General features: G+C 33.5%; 1 protein-coding gene across 2 annotated transcripts; it reads left to right on the forward strand.

Moving 5' to 3' along the window:
- The first annotated feature begins 957 nt into the window (after window positions 1–957).
- Window positions 958–15582, forward strand: LOC115957419 (actin-related protein 2/3 complex subunit 1A-like). 2 transcript variants are annotated; one of them, XM_031075653.1, is made up of 15 exons: window positions 958–1257; window positions 2496–2581; window positions 4539–4615; window positions 4789–4883; window positions 6617–6686; window positions 7278–7347; window positions 8881–8954; window positions 9061–9103; window positions 10415–10496; window positions 10959–11047; window positions 11163–11248; window positions 12231–12294; window positions 14677–14783; window positions 15036–15094; window positions 15209–15582. In XM_031075653.1, exons 1-15 carry the CDS (start codon window positions 1188–1190, stop codon window positions 15271–15273), a joined length of 1137 nt encoding a protein of 378 aa, XP_030931513.1. In that variant the 5' UTR covers window positions 958–1187; the 3' UTR covers window positions 15274–15582. The 2 variants fall into 2 exon arrangements, with proteins under 2 accessions (XP_030931513.1, XP_030931514.1); XM_031075654.1 differs by lacking the exon at window positions 2496–2581.
- Window positions 15583–16241: the final 659 nt, after the last annotated feature.

Consider the following 16241-nt stretch of genomic DNA (forward strand, 5'->3'; position numbering starts at 1 on the left):
TATCAGGCAAAAGTGCATAGGTAACTAGTATAACCTTTACAGTACCAGTTTACAATGCTCTTCCCTCTCTTTCTTAAATCATCCAACGTTGGTAATTATTCACAAACTGCAATACAAGCAAAGGATATTACTTTTTAGAGACTCTAAACTCCAAACAGTGCTCATGAAAGGATGGCATAACAAGTAGCAACTTTAAATTGACAATTCCTTTTCATCTTTCAACACATGATGTCCTCTTTTTCACCAAAACTCACCTAATTCTAGTTCCCATGGGCCAAGATTGTGTTGTTCTAGTAAAAAATGATCTAATAATATATGATTAGATTCACAAAATATATATATATATATTTTCAAATTTAAAAAGAAAAATAATATGAGACAAAAATAAAATTAGATAACTATTCAAACTACAAAAAGTATCTTTCTCAAAAAAAAAAAAAAAAAACTACAAAATGTTATTACATGTTCTTATAATGTGTTATCAAAAAAAAAAAAAAATACATGTTCTTATAATGTAAAACGTACTAAAATTAGATATATATATGCTTTCATTTGTTTTATAAACTAAATTCGCACTTTTATTTTTTGTTTATATATATATATATATATATATATGATAGGATTAATCTTAAGAAAAATTTCACCAAAAAAAAAAAAATTCTTAAAGAAAAAGTAATGCTATAGATATAGACAATAAAGGGTCCGTTTGGTACATTTATTTAAAAACTGAAAATTATTATTTGAAAATATTTATAAAAATACGTGTGGATAAAAAAATACATTAAAATACGTGAAATGTTGTTTAAAAACTGAATATGGTTGTTTAAAAACACAAGCCATCCACCTCTAAAATTTTCAAAAAGATCATCAAAATGATAGCACGTGTCAAACACGTGCCCAACCTTCACCAAAAAAAAAAGAAAAAAAGAAAACGGTACATCTCTGTTGACTGTTGTATTTGCCATTTGGATCTGATTTGAGGTATTTGGTGAGATCTGTTCCCAGTTTACTCCCTTTCACGATTCCCCTTCTGTTTTTTCTTTCACACATTCATTTCATTTCATTTCCCCTATATTTCAAACTCACAAACACAAGAAACTTACCAAAATAGAAATCAAATCAAATCAAATTCAGACTTCAAAAGAAAATCGCTTTGAAACCAAACAAAAGCAAAGCAAAGCAAAGAAATGACTGCGATCGCAGTGAACCAGTTCGCTCAGTCCATCACTTGCCATGCTTGGGGCCCCGACCACTCTAGTACTCTTCTTTTACTTTTCCTATCTTTTCTTTCTTACTCTGTTTGTTTCCCGAGATTTTTTTTTTTTTTTTCAAAAGTAGGAAAATCGTTACTTGGCTCATGGATCAGGTTAATTTTGTAGTTGGGGGAAAAGCGTTAGTGTTTTAGAGTCAATGTTTTTGTTTTTATTTGAGCATTTTATTTTTGGGTCCTGATTAGCTGGTAGTGGTTGATGATTGAGTCGTTTTTGGCTTGGAAATTTGATGGAATATTGTGTGATTTTGAATTTAGGCAGTGATCTGTTGCTTTGTTTGTGGCACTGTTTGGCTCCTGAGAAATTGTTGGAAGGGTTTTGTGAAGTTTGCAGAGAACTGTATTGTTTATTTGATTGATCTAGTTATTGGTGTTGAACAACATTATAATCTGAGCTTTTAGATCTAAAAGGGGATGATTTGGGGTATTTTGGCATTGTGTATATAAATTTGTGAATAGTGGGTTTTTGATTGTATTGTTGTTGTAGTAATTTTCTTTTGCATAAAGTGGGACAGAAAATGATGGATGTTGTGGTTGGTTAAATTCTGAAATGTAAACAAATGGAATGGTGTTGAAACAAACCTTTGCTCAATATGTTAGGATTTTTTAAAGTGATTAATCTCTTTTCGTTTTGCGTAGTTCATGTGAGCAAGTTAAAAGAAGGTATTTGCTACTTGCGGCGGCATCTTTTGACCCCAAAAATTTATTATGCAGTCCCTTTGTGTAGTTTATTTACCATATTGACTTCATTGAGATGGTGGTTCTAGAACAAATGTTAGATTTGCTACCATCTAGTTTGATGAACAATTCTGCCCACGTAGGATTGTAATTTTTGTATATACCAACAACAAAAAAGGTGTTTCTTTAGATGTAAAGTTTCTGATTCTTTTGTATAATAAAAAAATACTTATTTTTTCTCTTAATTTTGAGTACTACATTATCAGGTTGGCTTTACTATTACTTTAGTGGAAGGGCCTTGGATAGTGTGGAGGAATTTAGATACTTTGCATGAATTTTATTTTTTGTTTCATTTTATTTTCATTGCTTATGTTTGATGAATACTCTGTATTTTTTTATAAAAATATATTCTGTTTAGTGCTTCTTTGTCAATACTTAGTACCAGGGCCTCCATCAAATGACTTTCTTAAGAGTATTATTCATTAGTTTGAATCACTCTTTTTTTTCCCCCATGAAGTGTTGTAATATATTTTAATTTCCTTTGTAGTGGTTGCATTCTGTCCCAACAATAATGAGGTTCATATCTATAGATTATCACAAGACAAGTGGGAAAAGGTGCATGTTCTTGAAAAGGTACTCTTCAGAATCTTTCACTCAATAGAGAAGACGGTTCAAGTCTTATGAATGAGTAGAAGATATTTTGATTTGTCAATTGGGGTGTCATTTTGGAACATGTACATTAGGGTCTGTTTGGATGTCGCTTATGGCTGAAAATTGAAAATGCTGTAGCAAAATAAATTTTAAATGTGTGAATAGTGCCGTGGAACCCGGTTTTAACTCAAAATTTGCTAAATTTCGTACTTGTGGGTCCCGTGAACAGTGCATGGGACCCACAGGAAAACGTCAAACGGATTAAACTTTCAGTTTTTAGTAACATCCAAACTCACACTTAAATTAAGAAATGTAAAATTATTTTTCCCTAGAAAGGAAAATTTGAGTATTTTGGCACTAGGGAGGATTTATCAAGCTGTTTGATGAGCTACCCACTGACACTTGGCTAATTGATATCACATCAAGAAGTCCAACTCTAGGAGCATAGATGTAAGTTACATGATCGTTGCTTTGTATATGTTATGATAATGCCTATAAAAAAAATGTTGTGATAACAACAAATTTGATACCAGTTTTTTGAAATTTGGGACTAGAAAAAGTGCATTCACACAAATGGGAAATTAAAATGTGCATAGATGATAAATTTTTAGCATGATTTGGCCAATTCCATCCCTACATATACAGGCAATGCCAACCAAAATCTATAATCAATTTGATGGATTACGACCATTTTCATCCAATCCTCACAAACAAACTAGCATACTCTTACAAAAACAACTCACAAACCTCACAAATGCAAACACACTCAAGACATCTCACAAGCACAAACTAACCAAACTCTTAGTTTACCCAAAACATGCACTCAATACTAACTCACACACTTAACACTCTCACAAGCCTAAAACCTAGGAATCACCGACATAGGTACAGGTACGGGTTCAACACAGCGACATGAGCAATTTTTGAAAAATTATAGCATAACATGGCAGGCATGACACCAGTACAACATAGGCATAACACCCCAAATGAAGTGTCTGTGCTTCCTAGCCTAAAACCCCAATACATCCCAAACAAGATGATCATTGTTCTCACCCCACTTGGGTTGTGCCTAAACAAGTGGTGGAGTTGCTACCTGAAGCAAGCATCACCTTCATCTCAAGATTAACTTTGGGCTTTGATACCAATCTGATGTGATGACAAAGGCTCTGATATTGGTTTGTTGAAATTAAGTGCATTCACTCTTGGTCGTCATCGAAATGGTTATATTTGATCCATCATTCCTCATTGCTTATTGTGGTGTCTTTGGAGGGAGAGGAATAGTAGATGTTTTGAAGATACTGAGAGATCTATTCCAGACCTCAAGCTTCTCTTTTTTAGAACTTTTAAGGGATTGGTTGTTTGCTTTGCAAAATAAATCATTCCCTTCTTTTATTGATTTCCTAGACTCATGCAATTTTTGTATTTGATTTCTTTTCCCTTATTCACTCCCTATGCACTAGGGTGTTCCTTTTTTATCAATATATCTTATTACTTATCAAAAAAAAAAAAGTGCCTTCACTCATGGCCAAGGTTGGTTTCTTGGATGCACCACTCTGCTGATGAAGAAACTAGGTCCTCACCTTGCCTGGGATTATTTTGGAGAGATCTTAACTAGAGATATAATACTCAATTGATTGCTTTTTTTCCTTTACTTGTATTGAAATTGTTCTCGTTGACCCCTTGCCCCTCTCTTCTCTTTGATTGATAACATCTTTGCTATTTATTGGAACATGTGTACATGCTTGTGTAATGAGATGCAGAATTTATGACATACAAGTAATTTTTAAAATATATATTAAAAAAAAAAACTTATGACATACAAGTTATATCAGTGTTAATAAATCTTTTTGTTGTCAGGTTTTCATCATTTATACTTAATTTTGATGAAGACATTGTGTCAATAATGTCTCAGCAATTTTTCCATTTTGTCCTGAAACAGCATGACCAAATTGTTTCTGGGATAGACTGGAGCCCAAGGTCCAACAGAATTGTAACTGCATCTCATGATCGGAATTCGTGAGTACCTATGTGTTTTTAGATTTTTGTTTTTCATATGCTTTTTCTGTGCAAGATATCTAGAGTAAAAAAGCTTTTGCATCTCTCTGTCACTCTTGCACACACACATTTTTCACGTTACGTCTCAATTAATTATTTCTTTGATTCTGTTTCCTAATCTTTGGTGTTTCTAGATATGTGTGGAACCTAGAAGGATCAGAATGGGTACCAACCCTTGTTATACTTAGGCTAAACCGTGCTGCACTTTGTGTTCAATGGAGTCCAAAAGGTACTGGTCTTTTAATCCTTTTATATTTTTTTTGATAGGCAACTAAAACTTTATTAAAACCTCTCCCCTGGTACACAGGCAGTGTACTAAGGGAACAAAATAACTAAGCAAAAATACATAAATCTAAGAAATCCAAAAGGGAAGGAATAGAAAGATCGCTCATAGCAGTCATCCAATCAAACAAATAAATCAAGAAGAACTGTTTCAACTCAAGGATGGAACGCTCCTCCCCCTCAAAAGTTCAGTGGTTTGTTCTCCAAATAGTCCACATGATACGCAATGGATGGCCCCTCAAATAAATGCTGTTTGATGCCAACCGACACCCCCATTCCAACAAGCTAGCAACTCCACCACTTGTTTAGGCATAACCCAAGAAACACTAAACATGCTAAACACAAGTTTCCATAGACTATATGCATAAGAACAGTGAAGGAGTTGGTGATCCACTGATTCCCAACTATTCTTACACGAAATTTCTCAAGAAATCAGTGCAATGGAAAATCCTGAATTTGAGACATTCTACACAAAAAAATATTCTTTTAAATGAAGGTATAACGACACATATATTCCTCTTCCTCAGATTGTTCAATGTAAGGATCTTTCCCTTAGCGGCTGTCCAAGTGAAAAAACCTACCTTAGAAGGAGCCTTCACCTTCCAAATACTTTATCCAGTGTAATCCTTTTATATTAATGAAAAGACTATCGTGTTAAGTGCAACCAGTAGTTATACATTTTTTGTCTATTAACTTTCTCATACCATCAGGTCATGAGCATAAATATCAAATGCATGAAACCATAGAGGGAGACGCCAAGACCCAGGATAATAAAAATGATGGGTCTCATGAGCTTTGAAGTTATGAAGTTGATTTTGTGTTTGCCAGATATTGGATTTATAATTTTCTTAGTCTAACTTTTAGAGGGTTAATATAATTTTTTTTATGGGGTATAAGTGTAATATTAATATCTTTTGAGAAGTTTATTCTAAAATCATTGACGTACATGACTATTAAGGCTTAAGTTGGAAACATATCATTTTTAGCTTAATAAACTCAAGGATGGAAGGCTGAGGATACTTATGATTTGTAAACACAGTTGACATACTATTGAAGAAGTCATGGTTGACTAATATCAGAATATTTTTACCACATATAAAAGGGTAATGTACAAGACCGAACCTATTTCCCAATGGAGGTAATGGTTTATTAAGGGGGGGGGGGGGGGGAGGTCATGTATAGGTGCGAACCTATTCCCTCATGGAAGTCTCAGTTTAACAAGAAAAATAATAGAATATTTAGCAAGAGGTTAGCATATGTTAACATCTGGATGTTCCCTGCACTCAGACACATGTATCGAGGTTCATGTGTTATTGCTTGATGCCAAAGGATGTGTAATAACATATTGTTTTGGTTTATTGCCAGTATTGGTTGTTATGTTTATTCTTAATTAAAAAAGTCTCATGGTTTTGCAATGAACTTGCACTTAGATGCATAGGCTTACATGTTTCATGAAACATATATAAACAGACATGGACCTGCTGTTGGTTTATCTTGATTGAAAGAAGCAATAAGAAACTTTGTGTCGTACCTTTGTAGTCTGTCCTGATATTTAAAAGATGATTCTGTTTTTTGTTAATTATAACTTTGTCCTAGAAACTGGGACTATAAATCTAGAACTTTCTGCACTCTTGACATGTCATATAAGCTTCCTGAGTTGATCTTTTTCTTTACCCGCAGAAAACAAGTTTGCTGTTGGCAGTGGGGCTAAAACTGTTTGTATATGCTACTATGAGCAAGAGAATAACTGGTAATTGTCTTTCTGTGTCCTTTTCATATACTTGCTTTCACTTTTAGTTGAGTATGTCTATTCAAAAAAAAAAAATTGTTTGGAAATGTGAATTGCATTGATTTGCTTTTACATGAACTCCTTGCATGACTACATACTTATGTCTTTAAATATATATACATAAAACTTGTTTTCAACACCATTCCTATGCTTATACATTATTTATTTCTTAAAGTGCTTACCACAAGAGAAACGGTGCCCCTACATTATCTATGAAATGGTAAAGCCTGTAATTATTTTCAATTATGATCACGTAGTGAAGTTGATGGTCAATTGCTAGCAAATGCCAGATTTCCCATGTTTTCCTTTGTAATTTTTTCTTTGCATGAGCATGATTTTGTTTGACAGACCTCATTTTGGTAAAATTATTCATAGAGCATTTAACATCAATTCTGGATATTGGTTTTGTGTAGATGTGCTTACTTTGTAAGTATTTTGCATGTAATGGTTGATGGATAATGTTAACTTGGGTTAAAGCAGTTTAAATGATTGATCATTTTATGTCTCTTAAGTTGCTCATGGCTAATATGTTTGTGTTATACTGTTATGCAGGTGGGTCAGTAAACTTATCAGGAAAAGACATGATTCTTCTGTGACAAGTGTTGCTTGGCATCCCAATAATGTGCGTAATTCTATCATATTTTGTACGTTTCCTTTTTTATGCTTTTAAAGTGGTTGTGTACATTTATCTTCTTAAAAATCATGGACACACGTGGCTTGCAAATCAGTGTCTACATGTATATTTTTGGATCTTTTTTATTATAAGTAAGATTTATATTTTTTGATTTTATCCAGATTAGATTCCTGTCTTACAAACTAGAGATCTCTGCTTGTAACAAATAATTGTTGTAGGAGAAAACTCTTTAATGCTGCAAGGATGTTACCTTCTGATTTTATGCACCTTGTCGGATACTTGTTTGGAGCGCAGAGAGAAGATCAAGCAAATCTCTCTTTGCTTAAAGTATTTACTGTTTCTTGCGAAGCAATTATATGGGCTCTCTTAACCTTGCTCTTTTTTGTTTATTACTAGAAGTGGAAAGGAAGATATATTAAGCAAAGAAACCCAAGAATTAGATGGTGGAGGTTTGAAGGAATAGAATGATCAAAGAAGGTAAGTGGGACGTAGAGGAAGATGTTGATAAGATGTGGGATGAAATAATTAGTTGTATTAAAAGAATGGCTAAAAATATGTGGATAACCTAAATGATGCGGGTTACCGATAAAGGAGAATTGGTGATGAATTAGGAGGTCTAAGTAGCACTTAGATTAAAGAGAGATATATAGAAGCCTACTTAGATGTAGAGTTAATACTAATTATGGAAAGTTATAAAAGGGAAGCAATCAAGTTGGTCCAGAGGCTAGATTCTATTAAGGCTTATGATGTGTTATATAGCAACTTTTGGGGATGGAGGATGGAAGAAAGAAAGTTTACATTTTTACCAAGATAGGGGAAATGAAAACAAGAGATTTGAAGAGTGCCAAGACTGTCAAGTGCATTAAAGATGAAGATCAAAGAATGTTGTTTGTAAAGGAGAAGGAGATTAAAAAGAGATAGAAGAGGTATTTCGACAAATTTTTTAATGAAAGCAAACTGAATAATTCAATTGATGATAGATGCCAAATGAAGAAGTTGTTTAAAGATTGGGGTGGTTCCGATTGATTAAAAGATGTAAGTGAATCACTTGAGATGGTTTGGTTATGTGTAAATAAGAACAATGAATGCATTGGTGAGGAAGAGTGATCTGATACAAATTGAGGCCTTGAGGAACTGAAAAGAGGAAGAGAAAGACTTAAAAATAACATTAATAAAGGTAGGAAAAAAGGACATGTTAATTGAGAAAGTAACAGACAACATGATTTTGGAAAGTGGCAGAGAAGAGTACATGTGGCCAACCCTGATTAGTTTATTAAGGATCCATAGTTGACCCTATGGTTTTGGGACTAAAACTTTGTTATTGTTGTTTGCTATCGTTTATCACTATTGTATATTTTTTTTTCCCGTATGTTATTTTATGCAACTGTTTCCTTTTTCTCTGTTAGTTGTTGAACATTTAAATTGCAATTTAATTGTTAGAAGCTGAATAATCGTTCTTTTATTATAAACGAGAAAGGTAGCTATTTACTGTATCTGAGTATTGTTTGCTTATAACTGCAGATTCTTCTTGCAACAACATCCGCAGATGGGAAATGCCGAATATTTTCCACCTTCATTAAAGGTGTTGACACAAAGTAGGTCAAATATATATGCAGAGCATTGTCAGATTTTAGAATTTTGTCAATTTTGTTATGATATTTGCAATATGGTATTTATTGTTGCTAAATGAAAATGTTTCAGGGATTCAAGAACAGGCCCTTCTTCAGATTCGAAATTTGGAGAGGTTCAGGATCTATTCTTTTCCCTTGTAGTATTAGATTGTATTGTGTGTTTAATATGTTGGAAGAAAGTCATTACAGAAGTTTTTATTGTTAATTTTATATTTGTTTTTGGGTTTGATTGCGCATTTTTTTGTGCAACTGTTTGTGGACATTTTCCTGTAAAAATGAAATAATTACAAACTCTAGGAACCAAAAAGAGGTATTACTCTTTAGATTCTTCAATTGTGCATAAATCTTCTTTGTTAATATAAGATTTTATTACTTAAAATGATCTTCCAATTTATTTTTCTTTGTTACTTGGACAAACATCTAAAGTTCCTTCCTCACAATTTACTGGAGAAAAACCTCTACTCTGTGTTTAACATGATGTTATCTAAATTGAAAATTAGTCCTAGGGGTAGATAAAGGGATTGAATATGTTATTTTTTGATCATGACAAATACATTTTAATTCCAATTAGTCTATGCTTGATAAACAATTTATCCATATTTATATAATTGGTATTAGTGATAGTCTAAACTGAACTTGTCCAAAAAAAAAAAAAAGATAGTCTAAACTGATCACCACCATCAATAATTGGGTTCTAATGAATTGGAGAACCTCGGGAATATTCAAGTATAAAAAATTCTGGTTTTTTTTATTTATTAAGCCAACAGCCTCTTAATACGGGAAAATTTAGGTTCATGCACAGATTTTTCATTAATATAAAATGAATCCTATACGTAATTTTGAGACTCCATTGTTTCCATCAGATGATGTCTCAGCTGAAAGGAAACTATTTAAATGTTTCGCTGAGGGGAGTTTGAAAAACAATGAGAAGTTGACACTGTTGAAATATATTAAGGATAAAAAATTCTTGTATTATTTCTTTATTTAATGATTAAAGTTCGGTGAAGTCATACTCTGATTATCAGTTTTGCTTGATTTTTGCTCACATTTGTTTTTATCTTTTATGTAAACTCATTGCTTTGTCCAAGACTCCAAGCCAAACTCAGCTGGGTCTCAACCAGCTAAATTAGATGTTCTTGCAAATTATATTTGTACACAATTTGTGAATACTCAGGCCCAGCCAACCCTTAAATCTGAAACCCTACTAGTCACTAGCGAGCCATATTTTTCTGTCCTTCCATGGTTTATATGCATTGCCCACATGGTTCTCTATAATATCACTTTCCTAAAAAGGGTTCTAAATTAACTATTGTATGGTATGATTTTATTCTTCTACTAACCTGACTTTGCCCTAACATAATTTGCATTCTCTTTCTTCACTCAAACTGGTGTGGCCTTATTATTTACTCTTTCTGGTGTAACAGCAAATTGTTCAGCTTGATCTCTCATTTTCTTGGGCATTTGGTGTGAAGTGGTCACCAAGTGGCGATACCTTAGCTTATGTAGGTCAGAAATATCCTTCCTCTGCATTTTATTTATGAAAAGTTTTTGGCCTGGCTTATATTGACTAGCAGTAGTTGAAACTTGGCTATAGGCACTCTGAATATTTAACTGTCTTATTCATTGCATTTATCTGGTAATCAATTGACAGGAACTGCTTTCAAAGTTGATATTTGTGTCACAATTCTATAATGCTGTTTACCTTTAGCATGCTTTATCAAATTTTAACTTAATTTAAAGAATGATTTTTTTTTTTGCTCCTAGATTGCCATTACTGCCGGGATTTTTTCTTAATTTATGAGTTTCTAACTGTTCTATTTGTTATCCATTGTCTGCAATTAGCATCAGAAAAAGTTATCTGGACTTTTGAAGAGTTTGATTGAATCCATCCTTTTCTTACTGTATAACATTGGAACTGAATGAGTCTGTTTTTGTTTTCTTATGACTACCATTTTTAATATTTTACAGGCCATAATTCTATGATTTACTTTGTTGATGAAATTGGTCCTTCTCCTTTGGCTCAAAATGTTGCATTCCGTGATTTGCCTCTCCGTGATGTGGGTCAGCATCCTTTCTGTTAACCTTTTTAGACTATAATAGTTTTCTTCACATAATTCCACTAACTTGAATTTCAATATGCAAATTGTGGACAAACATATGGTGTTTTTTCAGGTTCTATTTGTTTCTGAGAGAATGGTCATTGGAGTGGGATTTGACTGCAACCCTATGGTTTTTGCAGCAGACCAAAGAGGAATATGGTATGTAAAATCTTTTTAAAAACTATCCATATGGGCATCATATATATATATATATATATATATTTGTGTGGGACTGCACATGCACGCATATGTATAAATCACCAAGGTGGAGGGTTGTTTCAAAAGTTGAGAATGGGCCATACTTAGGCAAGGCCGGCCCTAGGCTTAGGCCACTTAGGCAATCGCCTAGGCCCCCTAATAGAGAAAGGCCCCCAAATTTTGGGGCAAAAATTGAAATATATATTTTTAAAATTTTTTTTTTTTGAGATATAGGAAAAAAATTTAATTTTACATTTTTCCTCTACTTTTAAGAAGTACCAAAGAATTGAGTAATGCTATAGATAATACAACTTTAAATACATAAGGCTAACAAATATGTGTTACTAATCACAAGAAATAATTTAAATAGGAAAATGCTATAAATTTTACTTTAAAACCTTTTCAAATTGTTGTGACAATTAATATGATTTGTATACGTCAACAACTTATTAAATGCATTTTTAAATTACTTAGTGATACATCTTTTTAAGCATCATGTTGTAAAATTTATAATATCCTTAACATCATTCATTCAAATACTTGTTTATTATCTTCTTGAAGTATCACTAATTACATTTATTGCTACAACGTTTGGAAGTTTTTTTAGTAAAATTTGTTATAGTTTTAGCATTTCTTAAAAAAAAAAAAAAACATATTACAAGATAAAAAGAATGCATTTTTGTGCACCAATAATTATGATATTGAAAACTAGTTAAATATTATTTAATTAATAACAAAAATGCCTCATTTAAATATATTGCCTTAGGCCTCAAAGTTTGTAGGGCCGCCTCTGTACTTAGGTAATAAAAATCCCAATATGTCTCTGTTCTCTCTAGTACAACTACATAGACACTATAAAAAACCTACCCCCAACACAGAATTATGTCTTATCTTTTCTTCAAGTAAAATAGTTAAGTGATATGTGTGCCTTTTGGATTTGTAGGAGCTTTATAAGATTCCTTGGTGAAAGGAAAACAATTTCTTCAGGATCAAAATATGGTTCACAGGTGCGTAGATGATTAATTGTATGTCATTTTAGTTGTTAATCTGAAATAGTATATGGGTAGCTAAAATCATATAAGCCTTTTCCAATCCATAACACCAGGAAATTATGAAAATTGATGAGCTCATTGAAAAATGTCAGCTGTGTGATGATGTTGAAAATTTTCAGGACACGCCAGGCTTAGGCAAGGGCTAGGTTTCATTACAATGTGGATATTAGGCCAAACCTTTTCTGCTTATTGGTCCATGAAGTTTCTCTATATAAGAAAGAGTTTCATCTCTCATCAGATAACAATTTTTTTTCATCATATGCTGAAGTCATTTGGGTATTAGTGCCATTACAACTACTTATAATATTAACTTTTTTTTTTATTTTATATAAAATAGAATTTCTATTCTAATCTAATCTAAATGTATATGTGTATGAAGCTTTCTCCTGGAGACTTGAACCTTGTCCCTTGCCCCCACACCCCATAAGCACTTATACTTGTAGAGTGACCAACATACCAAGGGTGTGCGTTGGTACTTATAATAGTAACTTTGAATTTCAAAATAACTGTTAAATATGACCCATAATTTATAAACTATGAACTCTATATATGTATAATATGCGGTTTTACAAGAGAAGCAACAAAGGATGTTGAGAGCTCAGTCATTTCAACCACTTGAAAAGAGTAATAGAAAAATGGAAAACAATTAATGCTCTTGCATTCGGTACTGCTGATCTAAAAGACTTTAAAAGATGATATATTCTGAGTTTAAAACTTGAGAAGGCTTGGATATGCTTCTTTGTCCTGCTACAGATTTAGTTATTAGTTTTTTTCTCTGTTAGGTGGTGTTAGAGAAATAGGAAGATGTATTATGATTGTACCTTGTGTTGTATAGGTGGTACTCTTCTAGAGATGGTTATGAAATTTCTAGGAAGTTTCTTAGGGCTGAGTTGTCCCAGCATGCTTTCCCATTCAAGAATATTCTTGTCCTATGGAGGAGAGAGGGGTGGATGGTGTACAAAAGTTGGTAGAGGGATGCATGGGTGTGGGTTATGGTGGAGTATCAGAGAGGAAGCACGTTACTTTTGAGATTGGAGAGGGCGATCGAGTAAGGCTTTGGTATGATCTTTGGAGTGGACACTTCCTCTGAAGGATCTATATCCTGTCTTGTTTGAGTGCTCTGCGGATAGGGAAGTTTTAGTCTCAGATGTGTTGGATCCTCAAGTGTACGGGATGGTTAGGAGTTGGAATCTGTGTTTCCACAGAGACTTTCATGATTGGGAGATGGAGGCAGTGTATTCTATTCTTGATCATATCTATTACCAGATGCCTAGGGGAGGGGGTGATAGGAGAACATGGCAATTGAATAGGGGTGGGAGTTTTGATGTTTGATCTTACAATACTCGTGGCATCAATGCTTATTCTTTGCCCTGGAAGAGTCTGTGGTGTATTATGGCCCCAAAGAGCCAAAAGGATGTCTTTCTTTTTGTGGTCAGCAGTTTGGGGTAAGATCCTTATTATTGATAACCTTATTAAGAGGGGTTATCACAAGTGAATTGGTCTGGTATGTGTTGGTATAATGTGGGAAACGTTGGACCATCTTTTGCTCCATTGCGAGGTGGCCTATGCTTTGTGGAGCGAACTGTTTGGGATTTAGTGGGAAAATTTTCTCAGATGTATGGAATCTAGTGTCAGCATGCTTGATGTGGATAGTATGGGAGGGAGGAATGGAATAGTCATATGTTTGAAGACGTTGAGAGACCTCTTGATCAATTGAAATCCTTGTTGATGAGTACTTTGCAAGTGGTCTCAGACGTGGTTTTAGGTTTAACACATTGTACTTAAAATTCAAACACTCTTTTAGATCTTCTATATAATCTTCTTGTCATTTTTTAAGATGCTTTGTTCATCATCATGAATGTGAAGTAATTTTCATTTTCAATAAAACTTTTTTTTAATTAAAAAAAAAACCCTAAAAAGAATTATATATAAAAATAAATAAAAAAAGAAAAAGAAAAAAAGAAAAAGGATTTGAACCTAAAACCCCACACAAACCCCCCTCCCCCCAAGCCTTAGTACTTGAGATAAAGGGCAAGTGGCTAATGCACTTGGTCAGTTGGGTATATGGATAGCCAACAATTCCAGGTGTTACATATTCTCACCCAAACTCCTATTTTAAAAGTTTGTTCTTTCAATCTCTGATAGCGTGATGAAAGCTAATAGGAAATGTGGAGCTAATTGTGGAGCGTTAAAAGATAGTTATCGGATGGAGTTGCACTATTATATATCTATTTAAAAATATATTGGGTTAATATAAGTCATATATTTCTATTTTGAATTCTCATTTCTTTTTAGGCCTCCCTAGGAGAGTTTCTGATTTCTATCTTTATTTACCAGTTTTCTGAAGCATTTGGGAAACTATATGGGCAATCAAAGCATGGATTGAGCAATGATGCTGTTGAACCTTCAAGATCACGTGGAGGCATTCATGATAACTGCATAAAGTACTAAGTTACTTCATAACTATTTTGTTGCTCCAAAAGTTTTTCTGGTTCCCTCGCTCTCTCTTTTTATATATATAGCCACACTTCCATTTTGAATATTGTGTATCCATCCCATATCTTATTTAGAGGTAGGTCCCCTAGTAATTAATAAGGTGGGGTGGATAAACAATAAGCAAGTGGAATTGGGGCAACTGTTTCCCTTATTAATTATAATGAAGTTCAATGCATGGCAACATTTTTTGAAAACTGTAGTTGTATTCTGCCACTTAGACGGTCAGGGATCTCCACAGTAATGCGCTTCAGCACTTCAGGTTAGTGAAAAGGAAAAGAAAATCTTTACCAAATTCTTATTTAATTATTTGTGAACCACATTGCCAATTTTAGAAAGGCCCCCTTGCATTAATTCTAATGCCTCACTGTCACAGGATTGGATGGAAAAGTGGTTATATGGGATTTGGAGAACCAAGCAGATCTATCCGAATATTTATAAACGTTGTTCCAGGGAAGTTTATCATCCTCTTACACTGTAAAGAATCTCTCCTAACAATATTGGACTTCTTAAAGTTCTTTGTAATATTAAATTGGTTGTGACCAACTGGTGATAATTCAACAGATAATCTAGCAGAAGTCTTTTACAAGTCCAAGTGATATTAGTTTTGTACTTAATGTTTGTGCAGTACATGTAATGTATGTGCTCTAAATTGGAAAAAAAACAGAAAATGTAATGTATGAGCTCTCTACAACTTTTGTTCATTGTATTTGGTTGAGTGGTTGGAAAAGATAAGATATTTTTCATTTAGTTCTGTGGGTAAACAAGTTCAGTTTAGCATTGCTCTATACAGTCCAAACTCGAGTCCACTAAATTCTTTCATGCTACTACTTAGCCCAGCCGTGGGAAATGCTCTAGGCCACCAAATTCTTTCATGTTTAGCCCAGCTGTGGGCAGTACCACAGCAGATACCAGGGTTTCAGGGTATAGAACTTACAGTTGTTTGACTTGAGTCCATGTGGCATAAAATTTTTATGTGAAATGTTATTCAATCTTAACTAATAATTAAAAATAAAAAATAATAAATAATAAAAAAATAATAATAAAAAAATTTCTTGGAGGTTATGATGCAAAAATGCAGGTGCCTCTTCCAATCAAATGGTACGATGACTCAAAGTCCTATCATGACAAGCTAATACTTGAGCAACTCCATTTCATTCCCTACCAACATAGGCAAAAGAAATCTCTTTAAAAAACTAATATTTGTGTTTAGCCAGGTTCAACGGTAAAGGGCCTGCCTAAGACAAGTCTGGTTTATCAGATCTTAAAGCTTGAATTGCCTAGTAAGTCTCCTTCCACATTCACACCAAAAGGGCAAACTGAAAACACGAAATTGAAAGCACAAATGGCTGCTAAGGCTCTAGCACCTGAGCATTTGTACGGGTACCCATGTCTTCAAGAGATTTTGA

Source organism: Quercus lobata, chromosome 8, assembly GCF_001633185.2.
Source record: "Quercus lobata isolate SW786 chromosome 8, ValleyOak3.0 Primary Assembly, whole genome shotgun sequence".
Classification (NCBI taxonomy): domain Eukaryota; kingdom Viridiplantae; phylum Streptophyta; class Magnoliopsida; order Fagales; family Fagaceae; genus Quercus; species Quercus lobata.

Excerpts from the sequence above, each read along its gene's own strand:
- LOC115957419 (XM_031075653.1), top strand. The coding sequence starts at position 1,188 with ATGACTGCGATCGCAGTGAACCAGTTCGCTCAGTCCATCACTTGCCAT. Across the intron at positions 9,104-10,414 it reads CAGATTCGAAATTTGGAGAG|CAAATTGTTCAGCTTGATCT; the intron begins GTTCAGGATCTA and ends CTGGTGTAACAG. Across the intron at positions 15,095-15,208 it reads AATGCGCTTCAGCACTTCAG|GATTGGATGGAAAAGTGGTT; the intron begins GTTAGTGAAAAG and ends TCACTGTCACAG.